Below are 20,309 nucleotides of genomic sequence, written 5' to 3'. Positions count from 1 at the left end.
GAGCATGTTAAATTGAAAGACGACATGGGGACAAGGAATGTGGGGAAAAACAGATTACTTGTGAGAGATCTAAAATGATAGAAAGGCAGAGATAGAGGAAGTGGAATGAGGGTAAAAGAAGGACAAAGCTGAAAGGCATGTGAAAGCTGAGATAACTGGTTATCCAGCATCATCTCAGCCCATGTTTATCTTAGTTGGCTTCCCGTCCTATCTTTCCCCATCTCGCAGTCCCACCAAATAATAGAAACCTTGAAACAAAGCTCAGCGTGACTGGGACTTTTAATTGCTCTTCAGAATCCGTAATTAACTTTGCCTTCGCGTGCAGTCAGTGCTCCTGTCGTCTCTTGTATTAAAGGTAGTTTTGGTATACAGCAGACCACAGTGAATTTGTGAAGAGTGTCTTTATTTTACATGTTCAATCACATGACAATGTGATAACAAAGGCTGCTGTGGATGCAATAGAGGCTAGAAATTGGTGTAAAACTTCAAATGTTAAAGTGAATGTTAACCCAATTGAATGACTTTATACAGTACACGCTTCATGGAGTCATCAGTCATCAATACATACAGTACATGAGTTATAGAATCAAATCAACAACAAAAAAAGACAATCAAGTCATGACAAAATAAATAAAACAGTTATTACTGCCTGTCCAGACACACTAATACTTAGCAGATCACAAGGATAGAAATATCATTAATAGGATCAGATGAACAATAGACATGGGAGCTCTCCTCTTTCTGCCCTATCCTAGCCTGAGGCTTGTCTTGCCCGCTGCCTTTCACCATCTTCTCTTGCCCTTGTGCAGCCCTCCATCCCGCGCACCTCTCCTCCCCAGTCTGCTACTGTTGCGAGCCCAAGTGTCCAGATTGTTGTTGTTGGACCAATCAGCGATGTTTGCCCTCTAGTCACCTGGCCTCACACTACAGCAGAGGGGATTTAGGGATGACAGTTGCCCCTGGCGACGCCAAGACACAACCCAGGATAAAGTGGGTGATGGGGTGGGCAGGCGGAGGGAGGGGGCCTCAGTCAGTTCCAGCCCAGGGAGACAGCTGGACCCTCTCTCACCTTCTGGCCAGACCGGCCAGTTTTCCTTCCACAACCACAAGGAGAAAATCCACGGACTGGAATATGAGTGCATTTGGAACCTGACCAAACCAACCACATTAATATGCATAAAAAATACTTCACAGTTAACAGGCGTTTGTTTGTTTATGTATCATACATATTAAAATGATAATATTATAAACTACAGCGCATAAAATATTACATACCATAAGGATGAAAACTGACAGTTAAGAACAAACAAACAAACAGAAAAAAAAACGAGTGTGAACTTTCTTAGCGTGGAGCTGTGTTTTGCATCTTTGAATTGTCTCACACATTATTTCCTTTTTATATCACATTTCCTGAAAGGTATAATTATGTCGGCCCCCTTGAAATATCACCGGTGTGTTTGCTCGTGTTCATGTGGTGCTCAGCACATATAATTTAATTTGAATTCATTACTCCCCCTCCTGTCAGTTAATATATTCATGACTTCCAATTCCCTCAGAGCTGTCCCACCACCTGGAGTGTCCTCCCTCATCTGTGTCACTCTACCCCCTCCACTTCTCGATACGTCCTCCTCCTCCTCCTCACCCATCCCGGCCCTGCGGGATCCCTCGGGACCCATGAAGGGGTGTTAGGGCCAGGGTCGTAGAGGCTGGGGGGCCCGCTGTCATTAGGGTGCAGTGGAATGTGTTAGCAGGGACCAGCTGGGACCAGCCAACTCTGTCCCGACCCTTTCTGGACTGGTGCTGCTGGTGTTCGTGCGTGCATGCATATGCCTCAGTGTGAACACCTTGGAATGACGGTACACACACACACACACACACACACACACACACACACACACACACACACACACACACACATACGTGTTTTCATGATATATCAGGACGTGTCACAGAAACGTGAAAAATGGGTACATGCCTTTCCCGTGGTCCTACAGGCTCCAAAAAAAAATCATATGTACAAAAAAAAATTAGGAACACAACCATCTATTCAGATTTTAGCTAGGGCTTAATTTATTTTTGATTTATGACAGGAATACGACATATGAGGACATTAACTTGTTTTTGTGAAATATGACGACCATCACCTCACACTCTTTGCTATTTCATGTTTTTGTGAAATTTGAAACCCATGACACACAAAACTGTCAAATATATGTGACATATAAAGACCAACTCATCTTGATTTCAGTATTTTTTCTCAAAAGCCCCTAAGTATAAAATCTGATTAACAAGGGTTATGTGCTCTAATCAAATGACCTCAGACAGAAAAATTGGTCTTCACATGTTCATTCCACATGGGAAAAACTGGCAAAAAAGGGTGTTGAAGCTTGTGGCAAAGCATCTTCGATCTTTACTTCACCTTCAAGTACAGTATATGTGGCATAGACTGTAAAGACCAACTCATCTTGATTTCAGAATTATTTTCCTCAAACACCCAAAGTATAAAATGTGATTAACAATAGTTATATGCTCTAGTCAAATGACCTCTGACAGAAAAATATGATATTCACACGTTAATTCTGCATAGGTAAAGTGGAGGTGTTCAGGTAGAAAAAAGTTGAAAACGGGATCTCAATCTACTGTTCTTCAGGTATCTCTATTTTTGCTTTTATGGTCAAATGTGAATTGTACACTGGAGACAGTAATGATGATCAAAATCTCAAATTATTTCAAAATGTAAAACAATGATTAGAACGTCTATTTAATGCCATTTATATCTTTATTAAGGACATTTGTTTTTCCATTTATGTCTGAACCAACTTATTACATTTTCTTGTCAGATCTGGTTTATACAAAGCAAGCTGAGCAAAGTGTACTAATTGCTGACAAGTCTGACACATGTCATTTAAAGTGTGTACAGGTCATAATAACATCGCTTGTAAAGGTAAAATTTAAACTCAAAATCTAATGTCCCTAACTTTTTGGGAGTATTTTTTTTTTTAACAGTAATAAACATTGAAACATAACACATTGAAAATCAACCCCAGCCTCACCCTCCGCACATGTTTTTTGAGCTTATTTTATCTGATATTGAACTGTACCTGTATGGTGGACCAAAGCTGCCAAACTTAAAAGGGAAAAAATACAATCGAAAAAAATAGTGACTATAAATGAAAAAACAAGAAATGAGATCTAAAAATACCCAAATATATATGGAAATAAATACATAATTAAATACAAGTAAAAAATAAAACAATATAAGAAAAAAAATGAAATAAGATTTAAAAAAACAAAAAACAAAACAAAAAAAAAAAAGGTCCTCCATATACAGTACCTGGGCCAGATCAAATGATTAAGCTCTAATTATTCATCTTTCTCTTTAAGGTTACTATTCTGTTGTGAATGTAGTATTTAATAGCAACCCAGTCTCTCTCTTTCAGAGCTGCTGGCTCAGCTTGGAGGCAAGCCTCACAGCTCTTTTTACCTGGTACTTTCAGGTTGCTTATGAAATCCAACATGTGCCGCTCAACAGCTTTCACTTCACCCTCTGTCCACTTACTTCTCGCCTTTCCACCTATGAAAAATGAAAACAAAAGAAATTTTCTTTATAATGATATAATGGATTTACCATTATGAAAAATGCGTGCTAGGATTGAAAATTCATTCATCCATTAATTTTCCGAGCCTCTCATCCACACAAAACTCGCAAGAGTGCTGAAGCCTATCCCAGCTAACTACAGGCAGCAGGTGGGCTACACCCTGAATCAGTTGCCAGGCAAACCCAGGGCACAAGGGGACAACCATGCTTGCACACACTAATACCTAGGGACAATTTTGAGCATCCAATCAGTCAACAATGCATATTTTGGGGATATGGGAAAAAAACGGAGTAACCGAAGAAAAACAGAAAAGCTCTTTAACCTTGCTTCTTCTTGCTGGAGCACCTTGACCGTGTTTGGGGTGAACTCGGTTGAAGTGCTGTCCTTTGCTGGGAATCTGAAATTAATATATATATCAATAGAATATGCAATTACTATTTAAAAAAATAATGGGCTTTTACTTGTTTTTGGTATTTGGTGCCCTTTATACAGTCCTGATCAAAACCTTAAGACCAGTAAAAAATATGGCAAGAATTTGCATTTTGCACTGTTGTATCTTAGGTTCTAAGTAGTGTTTCAAAATGCAAAAGGGAGAAATGAGAGCAAGAGACAGTAGCCACGTTTACATGCTGACTTTTATTCATACCGATTCAAATCATTCCGAATGGAAATTTCAGATCAGCTGTTACATGTTACTTCATCTATTCCGATCCACCGTTTACATGTATCCGCCTTTATTCCGAAAGGACGTTTGACAACTGCCGTCTGACATGCGCAGATTAATCAAAACAAAGCGTCACGTTGCAAAACATGGAGATCGATCGTCAGAGTGCTGCTGTTTTAACTTTTACCCACTTGTTGTGTTTGTGGGGTCGTATCCGCTTCTGCTGTTTTGCTCTTTTGCCTTGTAGTAGCCGGTTTTCAGCGTTTTCCACCGGTTTCTAATCTGGTCAACGCTCCGGTCTATTCCGGCTTCGGGTAACCGTTCGTGAACTTTTTTAAATAGTTCACTATTCCTCGTTTTACGCCCGTCTAAGCGAGCAATTATATTCAATTCTTTTAAAGTTTGAATTAAATACAAACTTTCCGCCGGACTCCAATTAGGTGCGCTGTGCTTGGAAGCCATGTTGCAAGTGATGTTACTTACGTCACCAAGTGACGTCACCACGTCAGTATGGAGCATGTGCAGAAAGAACGCAACCAGACACCATTCCGCTTCCCTGTTTACATGATATAATTTTACTTCTAATCGGTTTGGGAAAAGGAATATTCCACCCCTGTGAAACGGAATGAAATTCCATTCAGTTTGGGCCTGTTCATTCCGAATGAGGTGTTTATATGGAACACATTTATTCGGTTTGAACATCTAAACCGATTGTAATTGGAATATTTGGCTCCATGTAAACGTGGCTAATGTTTTGAGCAGGCAATTTATTGAAAAGAACAATATAACTGAAATAGGCTGTTCATCAGCTGATCAAAAGTTTAAGACCATAGCTAAAAAAAAAACAACCTAAAACAGAAATTAAAGTCTCAAAAACAGACTCAGTAATGAGTAGCCCCACCATTATTGTTGATCACTTAAAAAATTTGTGTTGGCATGCTTGATGCGAGTGTTTCCAAAAGGCTTGTAGGAATGTTGCTGCAAGCGGTGAAGATGGCTGTCCATTTTTGTAAACTTTCTTCGCCATCCATCCCCAAATGTTCCCAATTGGATTTAGATCAGGGGAACATGAAGAATGATCCAAAAGAGTGATGTTATTCTCCTGTAAAAAATCCTTTGTCAGGCAGGCATTGTGAATTGCAGCATTGTCCTGCTGAAAACCCCAGTCATCACCACACAGACGAGGGCCCTCAGTCATGAGGGATGCCTGCTGCAACATCTCCACGTAGCCAGCTGCTGTTTGACACCCCTGCACAACCTGGAGCTCCATTGTTCCATTGAAGGAAAAAGCACCCCAGATCATAATGGCGCCCCCTCCGCTGTGCCGTGTTGAAAAAATCTCAGGTGGCATCTTCCTGTCATGCCAGTATCGTTGGAAGCCATCAGGACAATCAAGGTTAATTTTTTTCTCATCAGAGAATAAAACTTTCTTCCAACTTTGAACGTCCCATGTTTGGTGCTCCCTTGCAAAGGCCAAATGGGCAATTTTGTGGCGTTGAAGGAGACGTGGCCTTTGAAAACATTTTTGGTTTTTGAAGCAGTTCCTTTGCAGTTGCCGCCTGATAGTTATTGGGCTGCAGTCAGCACCAGTACTGGCCTTAATTTGGGATAAGGATCGTCCCGTGTCTTGACGGAAACCCTTCGGATCCTCCGGCTCAGTGCCGTGAGATTTTTTTGGGTCTACCACTTGATTTTTTTGTTCCATAAACCTCAGGATCTTTTAAGAAATGCAAAATGACTGTCTTACTGCGTCCAACCTCAGCAGCGATGGCATGCTGTGAGAGGCCTTGTCTATGCAGCTCAACAATCCTGCCATGTTCGAAGGCAGTGAATTTTTTTGCTTATCCCATCAAGAGGTCTTGACAGTGTGATTACTTGACAGAAAATGACATGAAATCCAAATTTTTGCACAGATTTTGGCTTGTAAAGGATGTGGTCTTAAACTTTTGATCAGCTGATGAAAAGCCTATTTCAGTTAAATTGTTCTTTTCAATAAATTGCCTGCTCAAAACATTTGGTCTCTTGTTCCCATTTCTTCTTATTGCATTTTGAAACGCTACTTAGAACCTTCTTAAGATACAACAGTACAAAATGCTAATTCATGCGATTTTGTAACTGGTCTTAAGATTTTGATCAGAAGTATATGTTATTAATTCTTGTTCTTCCAAGTGGTTGAGAGAGAATTCTTATGACTTTGAAAACAAGTCAACTTTTCTCGTTGTCTTTAAAAACATTTTACCTGTAAAACCCAACATGAAAGCCTGTGTTATCTGCCATTTGAACAGCAGTCACAAAAACACAACTTAACATCTGCTAAGAAAACTAGAAAAATCCAGTTCAAAAGTTCAGTACCCTAAAAACTAAAAATTAAATAATTTGGATGACTGACAATATTTACATGGACTGTGAGGAGAATAGTACCATCCATGTTGTCAAATGATGTCGAAGCAGGTATGTCTTCCATGTCACCAAACAAAGTTGAGGCAGAAGTGTCTTCGATGTTATTGAAAGAAGTTGAGACAGCAGTGCGATCCATGGTGTCCGGCATGGTTGAGGCAGGCACATGGCTTGGGTGTCCAAAGGTCTCAGTTCTTGAGCCTAAAATGTTTATTATATAATTTAATTAGACTTTTTAGCATTTCATTTGTATGTGACATTTACTAGTTTTTTTATTTCTACCATCTAGACCAGGGGTGGGCAAACTATTACACAAAGGGCCGCAGTGGGTGCGGGTTTCCGTTCCAACCCATCAAGAGGAAACCTTTTTACCAATCTAGTGTCTTGCAAGCGCAATCAGTTGATCGCAGTCAGGTGCTTCTTGTTTCAGCAGAAACCTCATTGGTTAAACTGTCCTTTCTGGATCAGTTGGAACAAAGACCAGGACCCACTGCGGCTCTTGATGACTGGTTTGCCCACCCTTGATCTAGACTTACTGGTTACAATATCTTCATCTTCAATATTTTCAGATTTGATTTGCACCATTTTACAGCTGATGTCTACCGTTGTCTCATTATGATTTAAATATAGTTGTTCCTAAAGCCTAATATTAAGATGTCTCTTTACTCTTATAACCTTAACATCTAAACAAAGATTATGAGGGCCAGGTTACCTTTTTGTTCACGAAGGTCAGTGGTCATTTCTTTGATCGAATCATAATCATCATCATCATCATCACTAGTGGGTATGTCATCTGGGTTGATATAGAACATACTCAGGACAAAGCATTTACATTCAAAGCAAAACACAAAAATGCAAATATTGAGTCTTTATAAACAACAACAAAAAAAAAAAAATCACCTTCAGGATTGATCTCAATATCATCCAGCCCTTTTCCCTGAAAGTCAGAGAGTTGTCCTTTCTCCATTGCCATCAACAGTTTGCTGACTTTTGCAAGCTGCAGGGTACTGTCTGGGAGGCGGTAAAATTCTCGGTGGACACGGATGTCGTGTCCGAGAAAGGTGGCAAGTTGATCCATTTCATTTTCTTTTAGGTTCAGTACTGTGGACAAGGTGGCAACTTGCTTCCTAAGTTTTGTGGAAGTGAGTGCTTCTGGGTGTTTTGCACCACATTGGTTTGCAAACTTGTGGAGGCAATCACAGCCTCTGTAATGTGAAAGTACAATTGGACGGGCAAACAGGTACACATTTTTTGTGTCGACTTGACAATCATTTCTCTTGTTCACAAGGAACTCCATTGCAGAAATCATACTCGGGGTGAGAAGCACAGGTACCATTCTTGACCTTTTACCACGGATCTCAACTCTGTCAAAGTGCTTTGCAAGCTTTCTTTCTAACTCAGAAAGACACATCATAATGTCCGGATTCAACTCTGCGCGATTCCGGGATGTGAAAGACTGTAGGTCCATTTTTGAAACTTCCCCTTGCCTTTTTCTGTTAAAAAGTATGACTTGTGTCAAAGTCACCTTAGCAAGATTTCCATAGGTTATGCTGTTGGGTTTTTCCTCCAAGTCCTTCATACACTTAGCTGACTCAGTAGCAAGAAAGTTGTGCAGCAGTGAAACATCCTGTGTAAATGGTAAAACCTGTGGTTTATTCCACTTCGCTTGTTGAAGTGTACCCAATGCGGAAGCTGAAATGGTTTCATTCCAATTTTTCTCATATAGAGTAACAAACTGCTTGGCTGACTCTGCAATACTACTACAATTTGCAATAATGGCACTGCACTGCACAATGCCTGCAACTTTGGCCAAACTGTGTCCTAATTTCAGAGCCAAGGATGGAGTTTTATAAGAGTTGCTTTCCAAATCATAACCTGCAACAGCCCTCACTGCTTGGATGACATGGGGGAAGTTACCCGGCATAACAAGGTCTTCTGTGGTTTTCAACGGGGTTATAGCTCTTGCTGTTATCAATAATCTTGCCATCTCTCTCATTTTTTGGCGAATGTAGTCATTTCTTCTCTCTTGTGGTTTTCTGGCATTGTATAATGACTCACCAAGGGAAAGGATGTGTCTTTCACTCCTTACTACAGAGGAAATGTTGTCCTGGTTCATTTCACAAGCAATCTTCCAAACGGCTTCACTGACTTGTTCAGGTCTCGGTAAGACCAGCTGAATTCGTTTTTGCCCAGCCGAAGGTCCCACCTCAAAAGACTTCTGAGGGCAGTTTTTCACATGCCTCCAAAGGCTAGCTCTTGCATATAGTCCTTGACAAAACCTGCAGTGACGGTAGCCATCAGACTGTGTTGTCTTTTTGGGTCTTCGACAAGCAACCATTTCCCCAGCACCACAGTTGATCACTCTGGCATTATGAGTAAAATTTCCCTTCTTCTTAAGAAAGCGTAACAAATCTCTTCTTTCCCGGGACCTTTTATCGTAACTTAAAGCCTTTGCAACATCAGGCTGTGTACTGTGGGCAGATTCAAGGTGTCTTGCCAACTTAGAAATGGGCTTTTTACAATAAAAACAATGCTGTTTTTTGTTGTATTTGCTTTGTTTTGATGGCCTTGGCAATGGTGCTACCGTTATGGGGTGGCTAATGTATGATGTGTTCCCTGAACAATTAGCACTGCAACTTGTCACTGAAGTGCAATGATTGCTGCTTCTCGGTGATGAACCTAAACTTGTAACTATCGCTGAACTGGAGATTTCCCCACACTGTTCTGCATCCATCTCCAATGGCACATTCTTAATCACATTTTGGGGAGCAAGAAATTCTGTAATGCTCAGATCCTTACTGCAAACACTTCCATCTGAGGAATTCCCACTTGAGTCTGGAATATAGTCGATGTCTTCATAATCTGTACAATCTGAATACGGATCAGGAGAGCTCTGAAAGAAAATAGTTTTTTTTTTCTGTTTTCTTCCTCTTTTTCATTTTACATTAATATACATTTTGGATATCTATCAACACCCACTACTGCAATTCCATAACACTTGAGCATTCAAACTTTTACAGATAACATTGAAAGTAATATTTTGATTCTGACACAATTGTTTCTTTTTCCATAATTGACCATATAATCATCAAAGAACACGACATTCTGGACTAATGTATATTAATGCTTTGTAATTACCTGTTGAGAAGATATGGTAGCGTTCTCAAGAAGTTCGTGGTCCCTAGAAGGTTGAATGAGGATATTGATGCTTGTTATCTAAAGCAAACAAATACAGTATTAGAAATATTATACAACATACACAATACGAGGAACTTGACGATGGTTGAAAAGTCCATGTTCCTCTCATCTTAATAATCTTTACTTGTCAAAAAAAAAAGCTCTAAACCAACATGAAATGTGAATTGATTAAATGTAATCGCCTGTTGGAATTACACATGGTTGCTACAATAAAAGACATTTCATTGTCAAAAAACTTCTGTACTATGGCGTCAAATTCAATTGTAAAGAATAAATATTTAAGTTAACATTATCCATTGAAGGCTCTAAGGTCATTATGCTAGAATAAAGAAATTATTTATGCTGTATCACGCTGAAGACCAACAATACAGGACATGGTAGCAGACACTCACAGTGTTTGGTTGAGACAATATGAGGACATGAGTTAGGCTCAGACAAAAGATTTTTCTAAAAACACACTAGTTTTCCCACTCAAACAATATCAGGACGTGACGATGGGTAATAATTAGAATCCATTTTCCTGACGTCTAAATCTTGTTTTGATGTCAAACAAAGCTGTAAACCAACACGCAATTGTGAATTGATCAAATATAATCACCTGTTGGAATTCTCTCTTGCTCGCTTCTTCATTTTCACTTGGTTGAGTCAGGATCTCAACACATGGTATCTATAATAAACAAAAATACAGTGTCAGATAACATTTATACTATGGTGCTAGACTCAGTTATAAAGTAATAAGTAAATATGATGGAGTGAACATCGTTTACAGAAGGATCTGAGGTCATTATGCTAGATTATAGAAACTGTTTACGCTGTACCAACAAAATAGGGACATGGTAACACACACTCGTTCTTGGATGAGACAATATAAGGACATCAATTTGGTACAGACAAAAGATTTTTCTAAAAACACACTAGTTTTCCCACTCAAACAATATCAGGACGTGACGATGGGTAATAATTAGAATCCATTTTCCTGACGTCTAAATCTTGTTTTGATGTCAAACAAAGCTGTAAACCAACACGCAATTGTGAATTGATCAAATATAATCACCTGTTGGAATTCTCTCTTGCTCGCTTCTTCATTTTCACTTGGTTGAGTCAGGATCTCAACACATGGTATCTATAATAAACAAAAATACAGTGTCAGATAACATTTATACTATGGTGCTAGACTCAGTTATAAAGTAATAAGTAAATATGATGGAGTGAACATCGTTTACAGAAGGATCTGAGGTCATTATGCTAGATTATAGAAACTGTTTACGCTGTACCAACAAAATAGGGACATGGTAACACACACTCGTTCTTGGATGAGACAATATAAGGACATCAATTTGGTTCAGACAAGGGATTTTTCCTGAAACACACTAAAGCTTTTCACACTAAAACAATATCAGGACGTGACGAAGGGTAATAATTAGAATTCATTTTCCTGACGTCTAAATCTTGTTTTGATGTTAAACAAAGCTGTAAACCAACACGCAATTGTGAATTGATCAAATATAGTCACCTGTTGGAATTCTCTCTTGCTCGCTTCTTCATTTTCACTTGGTTGAGTCAGGATCTCAACACATGGTATCTATAATAAACAAAAACACAGTGTCAAATAACATTTATACCATGGTGCTAGACTCAGTTATAAAGTAATAAGTAAATATGATAGAGTGAACATGGTTTACAAAAGGATCTGAGGTCATTAGGCTAGATTATAGAAACTGTTTACGCTGTACCAACAAAATAGGGACATGGTAACACACACTCGTTCTTGGATGAGACAATATAAGGACATCAATTTGGTTCAGACAAGAGATTTTTCCTGAAACACACTAAAGCTTTTCACACTAAAACAATATCAGGACGTGACGAAGGGTAATAATTAGAATCCATTTTCCTGACGTCTAAATCTTGTTTTGATGTCAAACAAAGCTGTAAACCAACACACAATTGTGAATTGATCAAATATAATCACCTGTTGGAATTCTCTCTTGCTGGCTTCTTCATTTTCACTTGGTTGAGTCAGGATCTCAACACATGGTAGCTATAATAAACAAAAACACAGTGTCAGATAACATTTTAAACTATGGTGCTAGACTCAGTTATAAAGTAATAAGTAAATATGATAGAGTAAACATGGTTTACAAAAGGATCTGAGGTCATTATGCTAGATTATAGAAACTGTTTACGCTGTACCAACAAAATAGGGACATGGTAACACACTCGTTCTTGGATGAGACAATATAAGGACATCAATTTGGTTCAGACAAGAGATTTTTCCTGAAACACACTAAAGCTTTTCACACTAAAACAATATCAGGACGTGACGAAGGGTAATAATTAGAATCCATTTTCCTGACGTCTAAATCTTGTTTTGATGTCAAACAAAGCTGTAAACCAACACGCAATTGTGAATGGATCAAATATAATCACCTGTTGGAATTCTGTCTTGCTTGCTTCTTCATTTTCACTTGGTTGAGTAAGGATCTCAACACATGGTAGCTAAAATAAACAAAAACACAGTGTCAAATAACATTTATACTATGGTACTAGACTCAGTTATAAAGTAATAAGTAAATATGATAGAGTGAACATGGTTTACAAAAGGATCTGAGGTCATTATGCTAGATTATAGAAACTGTTTACGCTGTACTAACAAAATAGGGACATGGTAACACACACTCGTTCTTGGATGAGACAATATAAGGACATCGATTTGGTTCAGACAAGGGATTTTTCCTGAAACACACTAAAGCTTTTCACACTAAAACAATATCAGGACGTGACGAAGGGTAATAATTAGAATCCATTTTCCTGACGTCTAAATCTTGTTTTGATGTCAAACAAAGCTGTAAACCAACACACAATTGTGAATTGATCAAATATAATCACCTGTTGGAATGCTCTATGGCTCGCTTCTTCATTTTCACTTGGTTGAGTAAGGATCTCAACACATGGTAGCTATAATAAACAAAAACACAGTGTCAAATAACATTTATACTATGGTGCTAGACTCAGTTATAAAGTAATAAGTAAATATGATAGAGTGAACATGGTTTACAAAAGGATCTGAGGTCATTATGCTAGATTATAGAAACTGTTTACGCTGTACCAACAAAATAGGGACATAGTAACACACACTCGTTCATGGATGAGACAATATAAGGACATTGATTTGGTTCAGACAAGAGATTTTTCCTGGAACACACTAAAGTTTTTCCACACTAAAACAAAATCAGGACATGACGAAGGGTAATAATTAAAATCAATTTTCCTGATGTCTAAATATTGTTTTGATGTCAAACAAAGCTGTAAACCAACACACAATTGTGACTTGATCAAATGTAATCACCTGTTGGAATACATTCTGGCTCGCTTCGTCATTTTCACTTGGTTGAGTCAGGATCTCAACACTTGGTAGCTATAATAACCAAAAATACAGTGTCAGATAACATCTATACTGTGGTGCTAGACTCAGTTATAAAGTTCTAAGTAAATATGATAGTGAACATCATGTACTGAAGGATCTAAAGTCATTATGGTAGACTATAGAAATTGTTTATGCAATACTGCCCTAATAACCATTAACACATTGGCATGGTAGCACACACTGTTTGGATAAAAAAAGTTGGATGTTCAGACAATGAAGACTGAAGACTTCTAAAACACTCTCAAGTCCTTCCGGCTTAAACAATATGAGTAGAGGACGACGGGTGCTAACGTGTGTCCAGCTTCCTCTTGTCTTTATAGTCTTTAGTTGTGAAACAAAGCTCTATACCACCACGCAAATGTGAACGGATCAAATGTAATTACCTTTTGGTATGATGCAGATGATCTCAGACTCACTTCTTCGTTTTGTATTGGTTGATTTTGTGTCTGCAATAAAACAACAAAACAGCATCAGAATAGTTTAGTACCATAGCACCTGACTATTCTATTATGTGATGTTCACACTTGTGTTTGGGAAAATTATTCACAGAATAGTTTGGGTTATACGGACATCCATTAGTTTTACAATAAGATATCAAACACGCAAATTGTTCTTGCTAAAATGAAAAGAGAGCAAGGTGATGGAAATTAACTCTATTTCATTTTCTTAACTTCTCATTGTTTTTTTTTTCTTGTGTGTGGTTTTTTTTCTTCGTTGTTTTGTTTCAGACAAAGCTGCCAAAAAACACACACATGTGAACTGGGCAAAAGTAATCACCTGATGAAATGATGCATATATCTGACTCTGTTCTTGGTCTCCAGAAGGCTGAGTAAGGGTCTTAACACTCGGTATCTGTCACAATACAGTATCAGAAATATTCAGTTAGAAAGCATCTGATTAACTCTTAAATTATTGTTGATTCTTGTTTCGTTTACTGAAGGATCTGGGCTCATGCCAGACATTAAAAACATATAACTGTACACCTGTAAAATCCATGTATGTGAACTTATCTTTATCAAGGATGTACTTTTAAAATCGGATCGCCAAAAGAGAGCGAGAGATGTTTTTTTTTTTTTTTTTTTTTTTTAAATAATCTAACAATTAATCAGTTTCATTGTCTATAATTGATTAGCAGTATTTCCTTACCATTGCTCGCCATGGCCACTGACATTCTCCATAGTCGTAGGTTATTTCATCCCCTGCTTGGATGTTTTCAAGAGCAAACAAGCAAAGATGTGGTTTACCCTTTATGGTCAACTTTTTCATTCTGCAGTTTGGGCCTTTATTAGCATCATTCGCCAATCGGCCCATTGAGTCATCTTCACGTGAGGCATCAATGCTGAAATTGAACACATCGCAAATGTTTTATCTGTTTAAACCTTAATGTTAAGAACACATTTATATTTATAAAGTCCTTTACTTACCACCACGTGCTACCATTCCATTCAAAATCAAAGAGGAAAGAATTTTGTTTTTCTGTGTACTTTTTCTGCCTCTTCTCCCGTTCATACTGTGAGATTAACTCCCCACGGTACTCCAACACAAAGGATCCCTTTTCAATTAGTTCATTGGTAAAGACACCACGTCCTAATAGGAAAAAAAATCCTTATTAGTGTAATGTAAAACAACCTAAATTAAGTTGAAACTTAAACTTGAAACTTGAAACCATGAAAGACAATGAAACCATGAAAGACAATGTGGAAAAAAAAACAGAAAATGACATTGTTTGATTTTTAAAGTATTTCCAAATTACAGTGGAAAAAAAGTATTTGGTCACTTACAAACAAGCAAGATTTCTGGCTGTCAAAGAGGTCTAACTTCTTCTAACGAGGTCTAACGAGGCTCCACTCGTTACCTGTATTAAAGGCACCTGTTTTAACTCATCCATCCATCCATCCATCCATCTTCCGCTTGCTCCGGGGTCGGGTCGCGGGGGTTTTAACTCATTATCGTTACAAAATACACCTGTCCACAACTTCAGTCAGTCACACTCCAAACTCCACTATGGCCAAGACCAAAGAGCTGTCGAAGGACACCAGAGACAAAATGGTAATCCTGCACCAGGCTGGGAAGACTGAATCTGCAATAGGTTAAACTAACCTGTAAAGAAATCAACTATGGGAGCAATTATTAAAACATACAAGACCACTGATAATCTCCCTCGATCTGGGGCTCCATGCAAGATCTCACCCCGTGATGTCAAAATGATAACAAGAACGGTGAGCAAAAATCCCAGAACCACCTGGGGGGACCTAGAGAATGACCTACAGAGAGCTGGAACCACAGTAACAAAGGCTACTATCAGTAACACAATGCGCTACCAGGGACTCAAATCCTGCACTGCCAGACGTGTCCCCCTGCTGAAGAATGTACACGTCCAGGGCCGTCTGCGGTTCGCTAGAGAGCATTTGGATGATCCAGAAGAGGACTAGGAGAATGTGTTATGGTCAGATGAAACCAAATAGAATTTTTTGGTAGAAACACAGGTTGTCGTGTTTGGAGGACAAAGAACACTGATTTGCATCCGAAGAACACCATACCCACTGTGAAGCATGTGGGTGGAAACATCATGCTTTGGGGCTGTTTTTGTGCAAAGGGACCAGGACGACTGATCTGTGATCACTGATCCCAAAACACACAGCCAGGGGAACAAAGGAGTGGCTGTGTAAGAAGCATTTCAAGTTCCTGGAGTGGCCTAGCCAGTCTCCAGATATCAACCCCATAGAAAAATTTTTGATGATGTTGAAAGTCCGTGTAGCCCAACGACAGCCCCAAAACATCACTGCTCTAGAGGAGATCTGCATGGAGGAATGGGCCAAAATACCAGCAACAGTGTGTGAAAAGCTTGTGAAGAGTTACAGAAAAGGTTTGGCCTCCGTTATTGCCAACAAAGGGTACATAACAAAGTATTGAGATGAACTTTTGGTATTGACCAAATACTTATTTTCCACCATGATTTGCAAATAAATTATTTAAAAATCAAACAATGTGATTTTCTGGGGGGTTTTCCCCCACACATTCTGTCTCTCATGGTTGAGGGTTACCCATGTTGACAATTACAGGCCTCTCTAATATTTTCAAGTGGGAGAACTTGCACAATTAGTGGTTGACTAAACACTTATTTGCCCCACTGTAATTATAAAAATTATAAGTTTTTAAATTTATGTTAAAGACTGCCTCTTTTTTCCTCCTCAAGTATGCTTCTTAACTGACTATTGTTTGGTCAATTAATCAATTAAGCAATATTACCCAAACACTTTTTTATGGGCACAGATAATTTGATACGCATTTTATACATTTCAAATGCATGTTATTTTATCCCCAAAATTCATGAAGAGCAACGGCTGGAATGGCTGGAATTTTGTCAATGTATCCTGTTGATACTGTAATTTGTGACTTTTCCAGCCCCAATAATACGTTTTCAAATAAATGGATTAGTGACAATGCCTGTCAGTCAGTCATCCAGATGTTATCAACTTATTTCCTTCCTATGTTTTTTTGTGAATGTGATTTCATTAATGATGACATTGTTTTAGATATTTAATTTTGATAAATGCTTATGCGGTATGTTTGATTAAAATTATTATTATAATCATGAATATGTACATATAAGTGAAAAATAGTTTTTTAATGATAAAAGAATTCACAATTTTCCAATTCGATCACCTAATTTAGTAAATAATACCTCATAAAAGATACTTATAAGTGATCTCCATGCAATAACCACAGGAACAATACTTTATGTATTTCAGTACATACCTTTATAGTTATTGATCCACTGGACTTTTAAGCAAGGCCTGTCAACTCCAGATAAAATAAACTGAGTAGCCTCAGATTCAGGACTGAGCCTGGCTCTTCTTTTCATCATGCTCATCACCATGGAAATATCTACAAACATTTATAAAAAATTACAGATTTCAATAAATTTGGTGCGAAGGCCAAAAGACAAGGGAACATGTTTCAATCTGTTAACAGCAAAACATTACATAAAGTATTAACCTAATGAAGTACCAACAAATCAAACAACTGCCATACTTCAATTACCAAAGTATTTTACTTCCACTACACGTAATGAGTAATTGATATACATATGCATTAGCGGTATTTATGTTGGAAAATATCAGCTAGGATATATATTAGTTAATATATATTATAGCTGATATTTTCTGGTAAATATATAGTATTATCTACTGTTAATTCCAATACATCTTTTTCCTGCAATAAATTTTGGTGACCAGTTAAATGACATTGCAGCTTAAACACAGCAGGTCTATGAGACATTTGTATGGTGAGCTAGCTAGCACATACTGTAGCTATCTAATTATTTCCAGCTAGCACGGGTGGGCATTGTTGAAAAAACAGTTACTTTTAACACCAACTTCTACTCTCTGTTACTTCTGATACAAGTAAAGCAATGACTTACCATTTATTGGGCAGACATTCCACAGTTTGAGTCCAAACTCCAGAGCATGTTATTTGGCCTCAATTTAGCAGGCTAGCTGGCTAATTAGCCAACCTAGTGTCAGCTGCTGTGCGTGTAATATTGAAGAACACTGCATAAAGAAGCTTTTACTCCTGAGGTGGATGTAGGCTTGGTTAGCCTAATAACTATCTTACCCTACTAGATGTATTGTCACTCAAAACTAGAATCTGGTTGTGTCTTTTTCAGAGAATTTACTATGGTGTGACTGCAGGCCTATCTTAATCCCGCCTCACCTGTTGTAATGTGTTTGTGAGTCAAAAAAAAGTGAAATATGAGGACCTGTGCAGTGACGTCACTGAAAGTGTGTGAAAAGTGTGTTAAAGTACAGAAGATGGCCACTAGGTGTTAAAATAAAAAGTGAGTCGATTGTTAAACACACTTTCACACTGAATTTCCCAAAATTATGACATTTTAGGACATGCGTTTTTTTTTGTGTGGGAGCATTCTGGGAGGCCTCCCGGTGTCGTAGACGGCGTGGAAAAATGAGGACCCGAAAAATGTCCTTATTTTTCCACAGGTCCTGAGAGTGAAGGTGTGTTATCATAAAATTGTCCTGATTTGTCATGAAAACAAACGCACACACACACACACACACACACACATTCGCGCGCACACAGTTATTATTTTAAACAATGAACGAAAGAAATAACAAAAAGTGGAGGAACATTTGCGTTGGTAAAAATAATATATCCATTATATATACTAGTATATATATGGCGGAAAACACAGACAAGACTGAAAAAGCAGTTTCTGCTCTTGCACTCTTCTTTAAAATAAACTGCTGCATTTTAAGCCAAAAGAACTGCTGTCTTCGATAGAACAATATGTCTATATGCTGCTAGCAGATTCACGGTGCATTAAGCCCCCGAACTATTTTTAATTTGTCTGTTTTACCCTGGAAACCCCCGTTTACAGACGTCGCGCAACCGCTTTCGTTTCAACCTAGCCACAAAAAGAAGGTAAGTAATTGTATTTATTACTCGAAATGTCTGTCATTTTTAGCTTAGAATCATTAATGGATGTCTAATATTTAATTAAAAAAAGAATGACTTAAAAAAAAATTACATATTTTAAACTTTTAAGCAAATTACGTCACAATGAAAAACATTAGCATCTGTAAATAAGTCACGGATATCTACCTCATTAATATTGCTTAATTGTATTCTTTTTTTGTTACCGTCACATTTTTCCCAATATTTTAGATTGACAAATAATCGATCCAAACAAAGAAAAAGAAGAAGAAAAAAAATAATAAAACGTTTAAAATAGTAATAAATACATCTCGACCACTCCTTGATGTCTGCAATTTATGCATCACGACCCTTGTTATATTACCATGTTTCACCCATAAAATCCCCCCAAAATCCGGCTGTGGCCATTCACAGCTGTGTCTTGAAACTCGGTGATACATTCTACATGGAGTTTTTGGATCGAAAAGAGGTAAGTAAATGGCGTGATAATATCTCGTTAAAATCATGGTGTCTTTAATTATGCTCTCTCTCCAGTTAGGGTTTTGCTGTTTTGCTAAAAAATTAAATGCCCTCCTGTTCAAAAATGTTCTGACTTGAAGTTGCGCTCTGAGACCCCCAATTTGGCCAAATTACAAAGCTGTCCTATATGCATGTGTGATATATTATTGGAAAGCTTAAAATCTTTATTTTCTGGGGGAAGAAAAAGTTTGAACATGAAGGCATTTTTTGACACCTTAAAAGTAAGTCAAATCAGGTGAGTGAAAAAAAGGCATTCATGAGTCATTTGAAATTGTCTTTAAGTATCTCATTTAAAAGGCTTTGGACACACATCCTGGTACATAATAAATAACAAACACTTCAAGATAATCGCCCTTTGTCTACTCAAGTCTTTGATCATCAGTATGCATGCACTAAGACATGTGGGTGGATGTACAATAATAAAGGAAATTGGTGTGTCAGTAAATGTAGATTTAATTTAGCCCTGTGTTATATTTTATTAATATACATGGCTAAACAGGGAGTTAGCTGTATAGTTAATGATTTAATGATAACTTTATTGAATACAGTTTTTGATTTGGCTTGATTTTAATCCGTGCAAAGAAAAAACATTTCCAGGGGAATCTTAGGGGTTAAATTCCAAGACCGTAACCTAATTTTTGCAGTGGGCTATAATTTTTTAAAAACGATTATGATTAAAGAATGTGAATGCAAGATACTGAGAATAAAAGGCTCCATATGCATAAAGGGAACACAGAAATGTGAGGACATAACAATCCATTTATTGTATTTAGACTTGAAGCCTAGGACCTAGGCTTTATGATTTAAGCATCTAATGAATCTAATACATCGATATCATCCCATGATAAGCAATCCTAATGGCAACGGTCGAAAAGATAATGGACAGCATGCTAGTCAATTAGCCTGCTGTGTCCATAATTCTCACGCAAGCGTTCAACTGTAATGTAGGTCTTTTTGTGGCTTTCCGGTAACTTGAGGTGAGAGCATGGGCATAATTAAAGACACCGCGATTTTAACGGGATATTACCGTGTACTTACCTCGTTTCGATCA

At 37.9% G+C, this 20,309-nt stretch overlaps 1 protein-coding gene across 2 annotated transcripts; it reads right to left on the bottom strand.

Moving 5' to 3' along the window:
- Positions 1-1,978: 1,978 nt before the first annotated feature.
- On the bottom strand, positions 1,979-18,342 carry LOC130926131 (uncharacterized). 2 transcript variants are annotated; one of them, XM_057851379.1, is made up of 17 exons: positions 17,709-18,342; positions 14,710-17,173; positions 14,432-14,624; positions 14,063-14,137; positions 13,669-13,731; positions 13,208-13,276; positions 12,748-12,816; positions 12,289-12,357; positions 11,831-11,899; positions 11,372-11,440; positions 10,457-10,525; positions 9,799-9,876; positions 7,561-9,553; positions 7,373-7,453; positions 6,685-6,861; positions 3,922-3,996; positions 1,979-3,574 (listed from the first exon to the last, which is right to left on the bottom strand). In XM_057851379.1, the coding sequence occupies exons 3-17, from the start codon at positions 14,594-14,596 to the stop codon at positions 3,360-3,362; spliced, it is 3,336 nt and encodes a 1,111-aa protein (XP_057707362.1). In that variant the 5' UTR covers positions 14,597-14,624; positions 14,710-17,173; positions 17,709-18,342; the 3' UTR covers positions 1,979-3,359. The 2 variants fall into 2 exon arrangements, with proteins under 2 accessions (XP_057707362.1, XP_057707363.1); XM_057851380.1 differs by lacking the exon at positions 10,457-10,525 and having other exon boundaries at positions 14,710-18,342.
- Positions 18,343-20,309: the final 1,967 nt, after the last annotated feature.

Source organism: Corythoichthys intestinalis, chromosome 1 (genome assembly GCF_030265065.1).
Source record: "Corythoichthys intestinalis isolate RoL2023-P3 chromosome 1, ASM3026506v1, whole genome shotgun sequence".
Taxonomy (NCBI): Eukaryota; Metazoa; Chordata; class Actinopteri; order Syngnathiformes; family Syngnathidae; genus Corythoichthys; species Corythoichthys intestinalis.
Note: the sequence above shows the minus strand (reverse complement) of the source record. Positions and strands in the feature narration are given on the sequence as shown.

Coding starts and splice junctions, on each gene's coding strand:
- LOC130926131 (XM_057851379.1), bottom strand. CDS start 14,596: ATGGGCCGATTGGCGAATGATGCTAATAAAGGCCCAAACTGCAGAATG. Junction 9,877..10,456: donor GCAAGAGAGAATTCCAACAG/GTGATTATATTT, acceptor TGTTTGCTTTAG/ATAACAAGCATCAATATCCT. Junction 3,997..6,684: donor ATCATTTGACAACATGGATG/GTACTATTCTCC, acceptor TATTAATTTCAG/ATTCCCAGCAAAGGACAGCA.